Below are 17835 nucleotides of genomic sequence, written 5' to 3' on the forward strand. Positions count from 1 at the left end.
TGCTGCTTGTTTGTTGGCTTGCTTGCTTGGCTGATTGGCTGGTTGCTTGCTTGTATTTGCCTGTGGCTCAGTAGCTATGGCCACACAGTGAGCTACACTCACACTCCACATGTGCAGATGTATTTTGGGGAAGAAACATTGATGTTGATCAGTCTCAGCTCGATGCCCTTGCCATACTTTTCCCGTGAGTGTGTGGTCACGGGTGTGTGGCTGTCTGGGTGTCCGACCTGCTGTGACACCAGAATACAATCCTGTGTGAGCACCGACCTCACCCTGCCTCTCTCTCTCTCTCTCTCGCACAAACACACACACACATATCACGTGCATCTTTCCCTCCCAAACTACTCCTCCCTTACAGCTCTCTGCTGTGCCTTTGACCGCCGCATGCTGTGCACCCTAAACAGGGGCCTCAAAGGGTGTGGGGTCTTTTCTTGGGGAGGAAGGGGGATTCAATTGGGGTGGGGGGTGCTGCTCGTGCCACAACCGACGTGGGAGGCGAGCCTGTAGCTTACACCCCCGACACCTTACAAGCCTCGCCCATCCTCCAGCACCCGCTGATCAGTGTATAACAGAACGCCTCCCGCCTCCCTGCCAACCCCACAACATGTATTTGGTGATCCAGGTGTATGCTCACACCTTCGTCCACGGCGACGAGGACGCGGAACTGCTCCTCAAACAGTTGGAGAAGACTACCCGAGCGGTGATAGGGGATTTCAATGCGAAGGGCGGCCCAGACGATATCGGCACTGGACTGGCACGGTGAGCCACTTGGGTTTGGGGAGACTAATGAATAGACTAGAGCCTCCGGCTGTTGCAATTCGTACAGACTGACAGGTTGACCATTGCCAATCCTCTATCCTCACAAAAGGACACGGGTCGTGACCCGACACCCTCCCGAGGGGTTGACCCGTGACCTGCAGATCGACTTCATCTCACCACCCAACGCTTCATCAGACGCGGGTATCAACGACGACCACAGCCTCGTCTTACCGAGGGGAAGCATCACCCGCCCTACCCGCACATTCCCTTTGACCTAGAAAGATTTAAATGATGGACCGTTTCTTGAGGAATTGGAGAGAAATTCTGTCAGGTGGGTCGCCAGCGCTGTAACCACCTTCCGTTCCCGAGTGGATGAATGGCTGTTTGTGGAGCAGAAATATCGTGGCGTCGGTGCTGACGGCCATTTAAGTAAATATAAATAAACTTAGGAAGTTTGGTCCCCAAACACGTTTTGTTGCCAGGTTTCTTGTGATGATCCTCACGTGTATACCTCCAGTGAGTCTCATACAGCGGATAAAACTGTCAGCACATCAAAAGCAGTAAAAGTGAAGCCTAAAAGAAAATCATGAAAAAGATTGAAGAAGAGACTGAAAAAAGAAACGAACGAAAGTTCTGCGCACAGAAAGAGGGGAATTCTCAAATAAAAGAAAAACTTCGGAGTTAAAACCCCTTACATGCTTTTGTTGGCAGGGTTTGTGATCATCCTCGCTCCTGGAGATCGGGGTAGCCCACGGCAAGGCTGAATTAACTTGAATTTGTAGTGATGTTGGGGAGGACAAAGCGGTGTTTTGCACCGTGCCAACAACTAAAGCTACACCATGGCAAGGCACCCAGTCCTGTACAGAGATGCCACATGTAGAGAAAGAGAGTGCCCGACACGAGATCTGAACCCAGCGAAGCCAACTTTCACTGTGTGGATAACCGGCGATACGTGTCGCCTGTATGGTGCTGTAATGAAGATAACAACAGATATAAAGATAAATGTATATCGTTATATAAAGATGTGAAGTTGGAGATAGTGATCGCTGACATGAACATTGGGAAGCTGGGAAATGCTTTTTGTTGTTGCTGCTGTTGTTGTTAGGGTCTGTTTGGGTTTTTTTACCAAAAGGACATATTTCTGAACGTGTACAGGACACGTCAGTGATTAGATTGGACAGAACTCTTTAGACATTTCACTTCTGAAAGACGATGGCTTAATCCTGTTATATGCTGTTTACAGCGAACTTCAGAGACCAGAAAACAGGCTGTACATTACTACTAGTCCAGACTGGACATTACTACTAGTCCTTGTCCTGTCCCAGGAACACTGCAGACCTTAGGGCAGGTTCACACGGTCTAACTGACGACACTGAGGAAAGGACGACTAAAGTTGAAGAGACGAGAACTCGCAATGTCGGGAGGTCTTCATGTTGAGGCAGTTACCTTGTTCACCTGCAGGTGCTTGGTACAGACGATGGAGGGCGAGTCTACCTGTCAAGAGTCTACCTGTCAAGTCTACCTGTGAAGTGTCTACCTGTCAAGAGTCTACCTGGCGTCAGACGCCGCTAACAACTTTTGTAGACAAGGTAGTAGCCTCACCTCAACCTCCAACATCGTACAACCTCCAGGTGTGCACAAGGACAATGAGTATCACTCACTTTACAAGTAAAGTAGAAACGGGAGCCAAAGTGTTCTTTCAATGTTCTCGGATGACGAACCCTGAATATAATTTTATATCGACAGTTGAATTGTGGAGACTATGTTTGTTGTCTGTTTATTATCCACAGTCTCTGTCTACGGACAGGAGGAATAAGCTACCAAAAAAGTCGATGTATGGTATACCTAATGTTTAAATCCATTAACTTAAATATCGTATTTCTAATGGTTAATTATCTTAGATATCGGATTCCTAATTAGCAGTTATGAATGACAGGAGTTGCGGTTGTGGTTTGTTTGTTATACACACAACCACACAGACACGAAGTAGAAAGAATGGGGATGTTAATGACTGTCAGGAAGAAACGTGGACAAGAAAATTGACAAATGTTGTGACAAACATTTGATCTGCCCTCGTCTGCTTTGTTTTCTTTTTTGATTGCTTTTTTTTTTTTTTTTTTTTTGGTTTTTTTTTTTTTTTTTTTTGTGTGTGCAAAAGCAAGGTGTGGAACCTCGCGGTGACTAAACACATTTTGTGCTGTAACGACAATCGTCTCGTTTATTTAATATGCAACTACCTGACTTTACCACAATGGGATATAATTCCTTATTTGAGGAATGTCAAATTTATTTTGTGGAAGTTGAACAGGCCAGAAAAAATGCATAATAATTGTTTCATCCTAAACAGTGCAAACATAACTGTTTTCGGTTTTAGTAAAGAGGACAACAGAAACTCTAGTGTTAGATAAAACAACATCCCTAGAACTTTCATTAAAATAAAAACTAGTTAAACATGTGGGCAGTGAATAATGCCTTTACTAAGTCAAAATACGATGTCAAGAAAACCAAAAACAAAAAACACAAGTGGTCACAAAAGATCTCGTGGAGCTTAACAACAAAGCCACAAATATTTGGATAGTAAGACTCACCCGTGTATTACATATAAACAAGCTGTATTGCCAGTTGCGGCCCCTTGTTCCACTGGAGATGATTAGGAACAAGAACAAGAAGATATTGCCAGTAGCTGTACAGTGTTCTTGTATTTCAGTATGTGTATTGTGTTTACTGACCACTAAACACAACGACTGCCGGACTCGGCAAACATTTCACACAAAGTCACTCAAGTGCGGAGGACCAATGACTGTCGTTCACAGGTGGGAAGACTCAAGTCGCATCTTCCAATCTCAACTGTTGCGGTTTGTATATCAAAGAAACACAGAGACTGCAAATATTTCACAAACTTTACTAAAATGTTGATAAAACATGGCTTTCCTATAATGAGTCTGAAGACCAGAAGCGACCAGCTTCAATTCTCGGTGCCAACTGTTTGTGTTCGGTAGTCGGAACCCGCAGACTTGCACGGCCCCGAGTTCGTTTCTTCAGTAAGCGCCTTCACAGAAAAAAGTTTCGCCCGCTGCTCTGCCTTTGACCCTCGGGTGCTTTGCACTCTAATCAGACGTCTTCAAAGGGTGTCGGGTATTTTCTTGGGGTGGGAGTAGGGGTAGGGTGGGGATTGCGTGACGCCGGTGACGGCCCTTGAGGGGCGTGGCTGCTCGTGTTTCCGCCGTTGTGCACCCGTAGTCTACACCCGTAGTCTACACACCCGACACCCGACACCTTACCTGCCCTGTGCGCATCACCTGTTGATCTGTCTAACCACTCTAACTAAACAGGGGCGGCCACATTTCATTAATCTTTATTACAGCTGTTACATGTAACGCCTGAGTTACTTTAGGTCAGGCACCGGTAGAAAAAAAAATTTGTTTCAGGGGATAGCGCGGATTTTTTTGTATCAGCTATTTATCCCTTGAGTGGTTTTACTGACTCGTCGCACTATCGGTTGCCATGGAAACAATCCAAAATGGAAACAATCCAAAGTGGAAGATGAAACACAAAACGGAATGGGAGAGACTACTGTACAAACATTCTACTGACCTGTCTTGATTCGCTAATTCACTCGTCCTGAGGTACATACTGATAAACATAATTCGTTCCGGGAGGACGGTCGAGAACCAATTGTTCGAGAACCGAAGCATGAAACCCATAGGAAATATGGAAACTGGATTAATTCGTTCCAAGCCCCTAGCCGAAAAACATGAGTCTCAACAAGAAATAAGAAATAAAAGTGTATTTATTAAACAAAAACACAGTACATTTTGTTTCATTTACTGTACTGTCAACTTTATGGCAGGAGGGAATGAATGTGGAGGGAGGAGGGAAGGGGATGGTTATTGTTTTGAAGGGGAGTCCTCTTCAATAAAACAGAGGGTATAACTGCTCTTCGGGTTTCTGTTCTCTGTATCTTTTGCTGAAGAATCAGAATCTTGCTCTGCAGTTGCTTGTCTGGTTTCTGCCGATTGTTTGCTGTTTTTTTTCTCCTTTGCAAAATTTTGTGGACATAACATTGTCATTAAAAATGTTAACTGCTCTATTGCTACACTTTATCAGGGTGATGTTGTTCAACAAAATTTGCGATTTCTGTCATTTTGCACACATTTCTGACTCTCTCGTGACTCTCTCTCTCTCTTCACTTTTGAACGCCATTCGGCTCAACTCGGCTCATCTCGGACGTTCAGATGTTCGAGTTCTTGTTCTTCCAAGACAAATTTTCTCGAATTTCCTGGTCGAATACCGATTTGGTCGAAAGTCAAGGCGTTCGAGAACCGAGGTATCACTGTATTTGTTTTCTTAATTTTTCTTCTTAACTTTCAGGCCTCACAACATTTCCCCGTGTAAATAAGGCAGATGAAGACAACGATGACCAGACAGCAGTTCAATGTCGCAGAATTCTTAGAAATCGTGATCATCGTAATCAGCAATCAGACCAAAGTGATCTGAAAAAAACAGCAACAATCACAGCAAACAATGACAGCAGTAGTCACAGCAACAGTCACAGTCACAGTCACAGCAACTGTCACACCACAGAAGTAGTCACACAACAGTCACAGTAGCAGAACTAAGGTCGGCAGAAAACAGTTGTAGTTACTGTCATAGTTGCAATTATGTTGTTGCTATCGTTGCTGTTACCAGCAGGTTGAGTTGAAGCTCCACTACTGAAGACTGTCATGTCTACAGGCCACACCATGTTTGTGAGAAGCTACACTGCAGGTAACCACAGTATGTAGACTGTATGTTCAAAATGACAGGAAATGTGAGAGAAACCACAGAACTCACGAAAAACAAAAATTGACCACAACAACTCTAGACGAGGTTTTGAGGTTACACATTACTTATTACGAGCAAATGTTTAGACCATGGAAAGTTAAGACTGATGTTCATAGGTCATAAATTATAATACTGATGGAGTTTAAACAAAATTTACAATGTTATGAGAGGAAGATGCGTTACATCGTTTTGATGAAATATTGAATTTTAAAGTCACCACCAACAAATGTCAGCCAGTTGTACAGAGCCCCCGCGCTTATCTTTGTCTGCAGTTGTCAGCAAAGCCACAATCAGCGAGTCACTGTGTGGGGCGAGTTTCCCCTCAGTCTGGGGAATCTTTTGGCAAAATCATGAAAACAAACTTTGTCGGGTTTCCCCTCATAATCTGGGGAATCTTTCACTGGTCTGAGGTGTCTGTGACTCAAAACACGATGTTTCACTGTCAACAACGCCATCATTCACAGTCTCCACTCTGTGGAAGATGTCAGCAGGCGACGACATCATCTCAGGACCTCAGGCGATGTGACGACGGCAAAGGGACCTAACTCCTGAAAGCTCGCAGGCGCATGGCAAGCTGGAGTGGAGTTGTGTCCCTTCGTCTTCCAGACCACATGCTGTCTGTGCATTGATGCCCCTACACTGCATGTAGACATGGTGCTCGGGCGTATTCTCTATTCTGTATTCTCTAGACGATAGTTATACTTCTATTTATTGACAACAAAATCCTGTAAGAATATTCTACTTGTGTACATCGTGTTGGGGGAGCCGCCAATTTCTCTCAGGTATAAGGTGTAGACAGCTTCTTAATACTTGAAACAAATAGTATCGCATGCAGGCTCGTTCTTAACCATCAAGGACTCGAGTGACAGGGACTAACTTGGAGACTAGTCATCACATTAATCACAAGCGCGGGCTCCAGTAAGGTGCCTGCCCCTCAGGTCAGCCCTTATTATATATATTATATACATGTACACACACCACAGTGCCAAGTGTACTGACACACTGCCATTGCGGGTACTAGCGCACACCTCGCAGACGACATCGACATTAGTCATCCGTAATCTTTCGCGGGTAGACACGAGGAAGTATTCGCATCAGTTCATCAAGGTTAACTCGGGTCACGTGCATCTTTGTGCGATGTACCCTGACAACAACTGTCAACAACTGTCTCCAGCATCAAATGTCACAGACCCTCACATGCATCACTCGGTGTCTCATCCCCCATCAACAATATTTTAAAGCTGATGTTGTCTGGAGAACCCGTGTGACATTTGTCGTTCACTCACTCCTCGCGAAGGCGTCTGGTGACAACGAGCTGTTGCCAAGGGCGCCACGTCACAGATCATGCGCACTAACTCCAGGATGCTGCTTTCCGATGTTGTCTCCCTTTACTCGTTCCCTGCCAACCACAGCATCTCGGTGTCTTCTCGCCATGCCTGCTCACAATCACTTGAAACTTCTAACGCTCCTGGTGTTGCAAAGCAGCCATTTTCGTGGAAAGAAAGAAGAAGCAAGCACACTCTTTTCCTCCTTTGTGCAGAGAGCGAAGTCGGCAGGAAGTCAGTCAACCTTGACAACATTGAATTAAAACTTGAGCCACGTCATTCATGTTGCTTTTACTCGCTGACCTTGCTGACCCCTGCATTTACCTGACTAAGGAGGGGGTAAGTAAAACGGTCAGTTCCAATCAAACCGACGACCGATTCGCATGAATAACTTCTCATTGAAGTTGCGGAAGAAGTCTTTGAGCTTCTTGAGGACAAAGGAGTCGATTACCGGGTGTTTCCGACCTTTGCTTTCGGCCAGGCACTGCTCACGCTCACCCAGGGTGTAACAGTAGAAGCCATGCTCGGGTTTATAGGTGAACTTGTCTTCAGTGATCTGGTGTTCGAGTCCCAGGAAGTCCTCCACCTGCAAAACGGGGGACAACATCGTGACTCCATGAGAATATCACAGAGATAAACTGCAGTAGAAGATCAAGGAGGTCAAAATCAAAGCTAAGGTCTGGCTGTACACTGCGATCTTACCAATGACATACCGCTACTAAGTATGCACTATTCGGTGTGATCATACCAGGAGGTATTACCATGCAGTTCAATCTCACCAGCAATGCACCCTCCGTGTAATTTTTGCTATATATCATTCCGTGTGATCTAAAAATAATATGTTCATTGCCATCTGACAACTAACACCAACACGAACCTTCGCCATCTCTTGCCAGGGCTGCAGCACCAGGTTCTCACCATCCACTATGTGGATTTGCTGCAGGGGGAAGAACTGCATCCAGCGGGCCAGGTGGCGCACGTACACAGAGCGCTTGACGGCGGAGTAGGACTGGTTGATCTCCAGCGTCTCCTGGTTCAGCACCAGCGTCTCGAAGGGGATGACTACTTTGCGCCGCTTGATCTTTGGCAAACAACAGAATTCAAAAACTGTCAAAGACAACCTTGATCAGACTTCCTTGAATATCAATCCATTCAACTCCAGAAACCGATGTTTGCCATCAGCACGCACGCGGGTACTGGAGCGTAGAGGGCGCTGTAACAGTAAGCTTTACTTCCGCCACTCATCCCAAACTTTTCCGAATACAACTGTCGTTGGCGAGGTTTGCCAACAAGTCTGCTCTGCTATTTCCATTGTCTACAACAGCAACAACACCATCGCCACTACAACAATGTAAAGGTGTACTCACCCTGTTGTCCATGATCTGAAGGTAGTCGGAGATGGTTCGCCTGACTGGATCGCGAAGGATCAACAAGAGTTTCATGGAAGTGTTCAGCTTGTACACGCGCTCGGGGACGACAGGATCCACAAAATAATTTGGCGACTTCTCCACTGTTATCTGGTCCTGCGCCCAGAGGGAAGTCAAACTGATAATATCTTCTGTTTGATTTAATAGATAAAAGTGTGTGTGTTTGTTGTGTGTGAGTGTGAGAGAGAGACAGAGAGCTGGGAAATGCTACTTTTTTTCAAGTCCATTATTTTGACAGTTATCCGACCTAAAATATTCACAAACATATATATTGTGTGTACCGCGAGATGAATTGAGTTGGAGCTACAGAAGGAGACTAATTACTGATTAAAGCGACGAGTGTCACGTGTCCAACGTACTTTGAAGGTGAAGGGCATGTGGCGCCGGTACCAGACTACTCCCTTGTCGTAGTTGCGATCGAAGAAATGGACCTCCCGGGTAGCTGACTGCACCTGTGGGTGCAGGTCGATGAAGGACAGCAGAGCTCGGGTGCCTGCCTTGCGGGCTCCAATAATCAGACATTGGGCATCTGGCGCCGTGTGTGTCGGTACCTGTAATTCCCGTCAGGCCACGTTAAACTACGTGATTTAACGTTACGTGGTTACACACTACTCTCTTAAACCTCGCTCTGAGTCTTGATTAGAGAATTAATGAGTTTAATTGCAGAATATTAGCACAAGTTCTAGTAAATATCTTGACAATAACTTCAGGTAGTCAACTCGGCCCTGCACGTGACAACCTCCCCACGTGACAACCTCCCACGTGACAACCTACCCACAAACCCTCAACATACACACCCACCTCAGCAGGTCAGACTTTGGTCTGGCGGGTGGCCAGTTCTCCGGGTGTCCGACCTGTTGACACGGGGACACGGGCTGCCTTGCTGCGGGTACAGCATGACGTCACAAGCAACAACAACGCCAGCAGCGCCACCACCACAGGGGCGACGACTTGGTAGCGGCGGAGCTTGGAGCAGTGCACGTGCGTCTCGTCTGACGACCTGATGGCGACGACAGGGGGCGCAGTGGGGCAGCGCGTGTCCTCCCTCCAGGCGGCATCTGTAGTCGCTGTAGCAGACGGGCTCCCTCAGCCACCATGGCCTACACAACCTCTTCCTGCGAAAACAGAGCACGTGACAAACGATGCGAGTCGTTATTGATTATGATGGGAGTGAGGTGATGGTAAACAATCTCTCCATTTCTCTTCCTCTCTCACTCACTCTCTCTGTGTCCACTCCTCTTGTATTGTCTCAGCTTTAACTGTTCGACATCTTGTCTGTGTACAGTTCTTTTGAAACCAAATCTTGTAGTATGCAGCAACATCAGTCACTTAACGGCTGTGACATCATAAGGTTGACCAGTGCGGTCACCTGATTCTTGCTGACGCTCAAAGAGACGCAAACAGATTTTACGATGTTAATATCTCTTTCTTTCTGATTCTCCTGTGCTCCAACTCACTTGCTCTCTGATTTATTTATCACTTTACTGACACACTCGCTCGTTTGTTGTCCCCCCCACCCCGGCCACTTATTCACACACACAGCACGTGCACCTCGTCACACATGCACGCGCACTCAATCACTGGGACAGTCACGTGTCAAAAAAGCAGAAAGCCAATCGTGAGTAAAATATGAATAAGAATGTTTAATGTTTGTCAAGTGACCACAGGTATCAAACAACAACTGCGATCTCTTACAGAGGTCACGGTGAACCACTCTGCGGGAGGGAGGCGCTCTCCCCCCGACACAGGGTCTGAGTAGTAAGCAGCATCAGTGTCACGTGACACGGAGAGTGGCTCAACAAGTGCAAAATGGAAGCAGCAAGCGTGTGGCACTCAGTGTTTGGCACACGTCTGACTGAGCGATAAACAACAGCTGACACACTCCACTGAGTGGTAAACAACATTGTGCATCTAGTAAACAGTGTCACTGCAGTTCACTGTAAACAACGATGTGTCTGTAGCAATGAGCAGTAGCGAGATACAGCACGTGTGTTCCAGTGGTCATCAATGTATAATAATATTATGTAATGGTAAGCCATGGTGTGATACATAGTTATTTACTGATAATCAATGTCATGCGCACTAACTGCACTAATGTGATAATAAATGTCTAATACAAGTATTGAGTGACAAAGTCAGTGGTAGAGGCGCTGAGCAATAGTTTGAAATATAATGACAGACTGTCAAACACATCACCAGGATGAATATTCGACATGCTCACCACTAGCAGTGACATCACCACGTGCACACAGTCTGTTGTGTGTCACGTGCGTGGTCAGAACGAACACAAACACTGAAGATTTGGTTGTTGATGTTTGGAGCTTTACGGAAACTTGTTTGTGTGGATGTTACGAGAATAAAAAGTGTTTTTGTGCGGGGAACTTGTCCCATAGGCTCGCCTGTGTCTGAGCATGGCGTCTGGCCGACTGTCCGGACCTACGGACACTGGCCACAGGACAGGAAGTGGTCAGGCACCCCGGGTACTGGAGGCTGGAACATCCTGACTCATGAAAATATTTGTGCTGTCAATGGAACTGTGCACGAATAGAGAGGTCCCAGTGTCCTTTACACACACACACAAACACGAATAGAGAGGTGCCAGTGTCCTTATACACACTCACAAACACATAGAGAGGTCCCAGTGTCCTCATACACACACACACAAACACGAACAGTACAGGTGCCGGTATCCTCATACACACATACACACGCGCGCATCACACACTACAATAAAATGTCTCCTGTGCCAAAGTAGTTTACTAAACCTAAACATCTACATTTGATTAGACTATGTGTTGGATAGTGTGTCTTTCTCCTTCAGCTACACCTTCTCTATATTTATCTCCTGCTTCCTCCTCCCTCATTCAAACATGTTCGGGAAATCAAACCTAAAGACCTAGGATCTGGTTGGTGGGAGGGAGGGGTACATCTTTCCCTCCCTCTGGTTCTCAGGAATTTGATCGTGTGATGAAGTCTCCTGTAGCCTGACATGAGTGTCTGTAGTGTAGATAACAAACTGTCCAGTGCAAAAAAAAAAAAAAAAACCGAGCAGTGTGCAAGGACGGTGAAGCATCTTCTGTCCTCCATTCCTCGTGAAAGAATCCTCCTCCAGTCCCACATCCTCCTCGCGCCTGACAACATGCAAATCTTGTTACACAGGTGTCCCCTCACATCCTTGTAAACGTGAGTAGCCTTATAACATGTTTCACAGACAAGTAACCTTACAAATATTTCTGACACACTGTGTCCTGTGTCTGTGTCTGTGTCCTGTGCCCTGTGCCCTGTGTCCTGTGTCCTGTGTCTGTGTCATGTGTCCTGTGCCCTGTGTCATGTGTCCTGTGCCCTGTGTCCAGCTGTGGGGGGACAGCGAGTGAGTGAGAAACTGTCCTGCACTTTGTCAAGCAGCTGTTGGCCATCGTGGACAGGGAGCCAGGAGGACAGCCAACATCCACTTACATCCAATCGCAAATGAGTTTCTACTCCTCCTTCTATCTAAAGCTTTCTAATAAAAACAAAAAAAAATGCTAACCTCAGGTTAATGTGTGTTAATGTTCCCCTGGTTAGTGTCGCAGCTCAACAGACAGCCATCATCACAAACACTGAGTTACAGCCATTTGTTCCTCCCTCTCCGCCACAAACATCCTCCGCGTGTTTATCGCAGCCAGGTGGCCTCCCTGTGTGGCTGAGACAGTTGTGTGTAAGTTGTTTACTGTAGACAGGTGTGTATGTATGCTTACCTGTGTCCTCCAGTCGCAATACTCAGCTCCACGTAGCGATGCCGACTGTCACGACAAACAACAGGAAGACGATAACAACACAACATGGCGGACACCAGGCAGGGGACTGTATCCACGACAACAGCGCCAGCCGCTGGCCGCGACACTGGACGGCAGCGCGTGATGGGGAGGCTGCTGCACACTGCATCCACACACCTCCACCAGCGGCTGCACACACCTTGCTGCTGACATCGCTACACTCAGCAGGTCGTCGTCATCATCGTCATCATCGTCATCATCACGCAGCTTCTGTTGTGCTCCGCATCATCATCATGTCAGTGTGTCACAGACACTTTAGTCGTGTCAGACATTTCCTGACACACCTGAGTGTGTTTACAGGTGTTGACTGCTGCTGTAAACACTTGGGACTTGCACTTACTATGTTGTGTCTCTAGAAACACTTCCTGACTGCTGAGCCTGTGTCGGATGTTAATGCTTATGTGACGTCATGTATCTCTTCACGAGCAGAATGTGCAGACAGTCGAACCTTCACGAGCAGCTCGCAACGTTCGGCCAACAGGAGCTACAAGTCGTCTGCTCGCCGTTTGACACAACCGCCATTACCGCCTTACTGCAGACTCCGGCGGCCGCATCTCGTCCTTGCATCTCGACCTTGGCACCACAGCTGCTGGCACTCACTCACTCCATGATGCACGCCACAGCCTGCACGCGCAACCCATCAGTGACGTCACGCCGTTGTTACCACGCGCTTGGCGGAGACATCTTGGTTCTCGGCTAGCGCTCGTCAGCACCAACGTTCCGCCATCACAAACGCTCGCTAGTGAGTGCGAACGCTTCTTGGTGATGGCGAGCGGTCGTGAGTGTTGGTGTGCAGACGTTAGACATCGACGACGTGTGCAACAGGCCCCGGGGGTTGTTGGTGGAGCACGTGACGGTGTGGTGCGCACGCTGCCGGCAGCTGCTTGTGGTTGCGGCGCTTCCTCCCAGGTGGCGCCAAGTACAAAGCGCAGGGTCGTTAATCACACGGTGACGTCAGCAGCCGCCACACACGCAGCACCCTCCACCACCCACCTCACCCACCCCGAACCCCCTTCCCAGGCCTGCACTCCCTACCCTGCCCCACACTCTTTGAAGTGGCGCGTGAACTAGTAAACAAACATGATGTCTACATGCTTTCTCTTTCTGTCTTCTCGGTCGTGTGCTTCCTTCTTTGCTGTGATAAGGTTTTAAAAGCCACATACCCGAGTGGAGACTCACCATGCACCAGACGCCACCCAGTGTTACCCGAGTGTTACCCGGGTGTAGCCAACAATGGCCAATGCCTAGCAAGGCCAAGCGACACTAAGCTGCTACTATCCTACAGCTAGACCCACATTACCTCGCCCTACTCCACTCCTAACCCCCGGTGCTCCGTGTTGTTATTTTTCAGATGTGAGGAAATTGTGAGGACAAGAAACCCAAGCGGCGAGACACTCAGGGTACACGATGGCACTTTATACACTATACTAGCGCGCGCACGCTTGCACGCACACACATACATTAATACACTACACACGCACAAACATGCACATGCAACCAGTGCACACATGGAGACATCAGGACAAAAATTCACACACACACACGCACGCAGAATAAATGCTGAGTGACGACTTGTTGATCGCACAAAGTTGATGTTCGATGTTGTCGGAGGTCGATGATGCAACCTCTCCCCTCCCTGCCTCCCTGTCCGCTCTCACTGACCTGCCTTGTGTCCCCGGGTGTGTGTGAACATGTTCTGATGGACTGATGACCTTAGTCTCTCAGCTAATGTTGATGTTTCTGAATGTATGTTATCGACAACGACGATGGCGATGATCATGAAAATGATGACTGTTGTTAGCTGTGGTTTTCGCCTGTAAAACATTATTGTGCCAGGAAATGATTTTTGTTTTACTTTCTCATTAGAGCTCCAAACTGTCAGGCGGCTGCTGCTGCTGCTGCTGATGATGATGATAATAATGATGATGATGATGATGATGATGAGTGTTTTGTTGGTGACCTTGAAATGGACTCGAGCCTCCTCAATAATTAGCGCTTACTCTCTCCTCTCCTACCTCTCTCCTCTCCTACCTCTCTCCCTCCTACCCCTGACACTCGACAGTAGTGATGATTGGACAGTGTGACGATGTGACCATGTGTCGATGTGTCCCTGTGTCATATGTTGGGTTAGATGTACTTTGACATGGTCTTGGAGAGGTCAACAACTTTCAAATCCTTCACAGAAGGAACATCAACAGTTATTTTCCGATCAAGACACTGTCCGGACCTTAGTCTACAAACTAACGTGTGACCTGCTTGCTGTCATGGCAACTGTGTGTGTGAGTGTGTGAGTGTGTGAGTGTGTGAGTGTATGTGTGTGAGTGTCTGTATGTTTGTGTGTGAGCTCGAATGCACAAGTCTTCAAGAAACATGTAACTACAACAATGAAAACAATGCCTTGCGGTCTGTCAGTGACGTCAGCCCTCATGAGCTGCTGGCCACATCCGGTCCCTCCCACACAAGCACCGAGAGTCACACAAGCTTCAGTCGAGAATCTCACAGTCCAAGGCCACACCACAACCCGTCCTGGGGTCTCCCGCGATCCTCCCAACTCCATTGGCCCAATGTGGATGTCACATCCTCTGAATTCCAGTCCGTCCTGCGGTTCCGCTGCACGACACAGGCAAGAGAACAGCACCCGGCCTCACTCATCTCCACACAGTGAGGGGGCGCTGCTCACCACAACTTGCACTCAACAGAACCACGTCCTCTCCCTCTCCCTCCTTCCCAAAGTGACGTACTCCCACGGCTGCAAACAATTCCTAGGCTTCAGTTACTCCTTGAGGGTGGATGGTGGGGAACAGAGAGAAGATACGGGTGGTGTCTGGGTATGTGTGTGGGGGTCACGTCCACGGAAACTGCACGTGCAACATGTTAAACAGCTGTTTGTTGTGAGGCACGAAGAAGCGGTTGAGTTTACGGATCACCGTCTGGTCGATGTCTGGGTGCTTGCGCCCCTTGCTGGCCCCCAGGCAGCGCTCATAGGTGGCGTTGAGGCGCATGCAGTAGAAGCCCCGCGTGCTGTTGAAGTACAGGATGCTGTAGTCGATGTGGTGCGGCACCCCCAGGAAGTCCTCGATGCTGCGGATCTCGGACACGGGGTCCAGGATCAGGTGATCGCCGTCCACCACGTGGATCTGCTGTCGCGGGAAGATGTCGAGCCAGCGCCGGAAGTAGTGGTGGTAGATGCTGATCTGCACGGCCTTGTAGCGCAGGTTGACGGCCTTGCTCTCGCGGTCCAGCACCAGGTCCTCGAAGGCGTCCAGCGACTCGTTCTTGCCGAGCTTGTTGAAGTAGATTTGCGTGTAGTCCGACACGGTGCGGACCGTGGGGTGGCGCAGCAGGACGATGAGCTTGACGGAGCTGTTCATGCGATGCACTCGGCTGGGCGCCATGCTGGAGATGAAGTAGCCCGGGGTCTTCTCGATGGTGATCTGGTGACTGCGGGAGGGCGGCATTCGCTGGCGATACCACTCCAGGCCTTGGCGGTACCGATCGTCGTTGTTGAAGAAGTGCATCTCCTCGTCGGCGGTTACGATGTCCGGATGCAGGCTGAGGAACTCGAGCAGCGCGCGCGTGCCGCACTTGCGCACTCCGATGATGATGCAGGAGGGCAGGCGACGGCTCTTCCCGCCTCCTCCGTGCGACACGTTGGATGACAGCCGCGATCGCTCCTCCAGCAGCTTGCGGAAGCCGGAGCCGGTGAGGATGTTGTCCAGCGGATGAGTGTTAATGCTAAGCGACGACCAGATGGCGCTGTTGCAGTAGACGGCGATGTAGAAGAAGAAGCACAGCGGCAAACACGTACTCGTCCACAAACGAACCTTGCGCACGGGCAGAATCTTCATCTCTGATTCGCCAGATGAGGAGGTCAGAGGTGACGGTGACAGAGTTGATGGCGATGCGGCATGCGGGGAGGTAACGAGTCCCTCCAATGTCTGGACACAAACTGCAGGCTGCTGGCCTCCACCGACATGTTCACTGCTTCTGCTGGTGGTTCATCGGGCAAGGACCACTCCACGCACACAATCCTCTCTTGGCGCAGGTCTGTCGTCTGCGGCCGCCCGCTCCACAGGACATTGTCGTTGTCACCAACAGATGGCGATGGCTCTGATCACTCAACCTGAAATTGAAAGGTAAAGTCCCGAATTGTAAACAAAACAACAAAAATTCCGCAACAAATTCCTCTCTCTCTTCCCTCTCTCTCTCGGTGGCTTCTCGCTCACTTCTCTATTGGCAACACCGTTCAGTCTATTTGCAAACACGAAAACATGTCATCTTGAGTTTAAAATGTTTTGTGTGACCTCATTAGGCTCAGGAAAGTTTGACACAGAAAATGTAAGAACTGCAGATGAGATGACACGTAGTGTTGTTACATCATTCACGTCGCCACTACGTCACATCATGGTTACATTCACGTCTAATCTACGTCACGTGGTATTCACATCTTCCTCATTTCACGCTTCTTATTCATCTTCGTCCTACGTCTTTGGTGGCCATGTTTCACCATTTCCTCCAAATGGAGTTTTTGTGTCGGTCTTCACGTCCTCACAGGACGGACACGATACGTCACAGAGGGAACAATGACTGGGACAAGACAACCCACGTGGTGTAATTCACCTGTGGGACGGACACAGGCGATGCTGATGATACAGGATTGGGATGACCTGGGAGGTCAGCAGAGTAGTTTCTGTATGTACATGACACGTCAGCAAACACCCACACAACTTGCTGCTACCAGCAACACAGCCAAGGGAAGTGAGTTATTTTTTAGTTTCTTTCACCTGAATCTGTGATACAGATGAATTTCAATTTGATAAGTTATCTTATGGTTGTGCAATTAGTTTTATAGCGACACTGAGTCGTGCGGAGCAGTCCACACACACGGAGGGGAGAAAGTGGAAGAAAAATCATTCCTTGTAAAATTATTTGGTATCTATGGAAACGTAAGGTAAGCTGCTCTGTAGATAAATGTGTGGCACTTGAACCTGTTTGTGTCTGCTTCAATGTAGCTGATATTCTTATCTGTCTGTGCCGACCTCCCATACATTACACGGGATGGATGCCTCTGTGCTGACGTGTCCTAGAAACTCACCCGGCAAACCACCCAACAAGAAAAAAAAAATAACTGCGAGGTCTGAGCAGACGATTCGCACCCTGACGAGAAACAATCTGCTGGTGAGACAGGAACCTGAACCTCACGACTCCAAGTTGACGAGTCGTGGATTACAATCTACAAACGTGTTCGTCTGACCTTTGCTGGGATGTAGAGTGGCTCGCCGGGCAATTCCAGGTCGGTGCCAGCACGTGGCACTCTGTCGCCTCAAGGTCGGAGCTCGCCGCCTGTCGGTGCCAGACACGAATGTTGCCCTCGTGATGTAGAGATGGTCACGTGTCCTCGTCAAGACTGTGCTCACAGTCACCACATCTACAACTTTTCAGTCTCAGTCACTTCTCCAGTTTTTTTTTTTTTTTTTCTTGTTTGAAAGGGAAAGTCACAGTTGAACGGCGATAATCGCGTTACTAGTTTGTTTGGATGTAAACACGTGTCTGGCAGTGAGCAAGATGGAGTGTCTGCTTACTTTCTCCTTTATCTTTTTGTCAAAACGGCCCGCGAAACCTTTGCGAAACAAGGAAAGAACTCAGCGCAAGATGTCCTGTCGTCTGTCTGGCTGCACTCTCAGG

The 17835-nt window shown here is 48.2% G+C and overlaps 2 protein-coding genes across 2 annotated transcripts in view; both read right to left on the reverse strand.

The window, feature by feature from the left end:
* Positions 1–5012: 5012 nt before the first annotated feature.
* Positions 5013–12204, reverse strand: LOC112574481 (heparan sulfate glucosamine 3-O-sulfotransferase 5-like). Its single transcript, XM_025255585.1, has 6 exons — positions 12073–12204; positions 9137–9450; positions 8695–8886; positions 8276–8431; positions 7786–7989; positions 5013–7494 (listed from the first exon to the last, which is right to left on the reverse strand). Exons 3-6 carry the CDS (start codon positions 8710–8712, stop codon positions 7261–7263), a joined length of 612 nt encoding a protein of 203 aa, XP_025111370.1. The 5' UTR covers positions 8713–8886; positions 9137–9450; positions 12073–12204; the 3' UTR covers positions 5013–7260.
* The window catches only part of LOC112574476 (heparan sulfate glucosamine 3-O-sulfotransferase 5-like), a 30584-nt gene continuing 22707 nt past the window's right edge, over positions 9959–17835 (reverse strand). The window contains exon 2 of the mRNA XM_025255576.1: positions 9959–16273. Coding sequence (XP_025111361.1) covers positions 14994–15998 — 1005 coding nt within the window. The 5' untranslated portion in view covers positions 15999–16273 and the 3' untranslated portion in view covers positions 9959–14993. The remainder of the gene's footprint in view (positions 16274–17835) is intronic.

Source organism: Pomacea canaliculata, linkage group LG10, assembly GCF_003073045.1.
Source record: "Pomacea canaliculata isolate SZHN2017 linkage group LG10, ASM307304v1, whole genome shotgun sequence".
In the NCBI taxonomy this organism is placed as follows: Eukaryota; Metazoa; Mollusca; class Gastropoda; order Architaenioglossa; family Ampullariidae; genus Pomacea; species Pomacea canaliculata.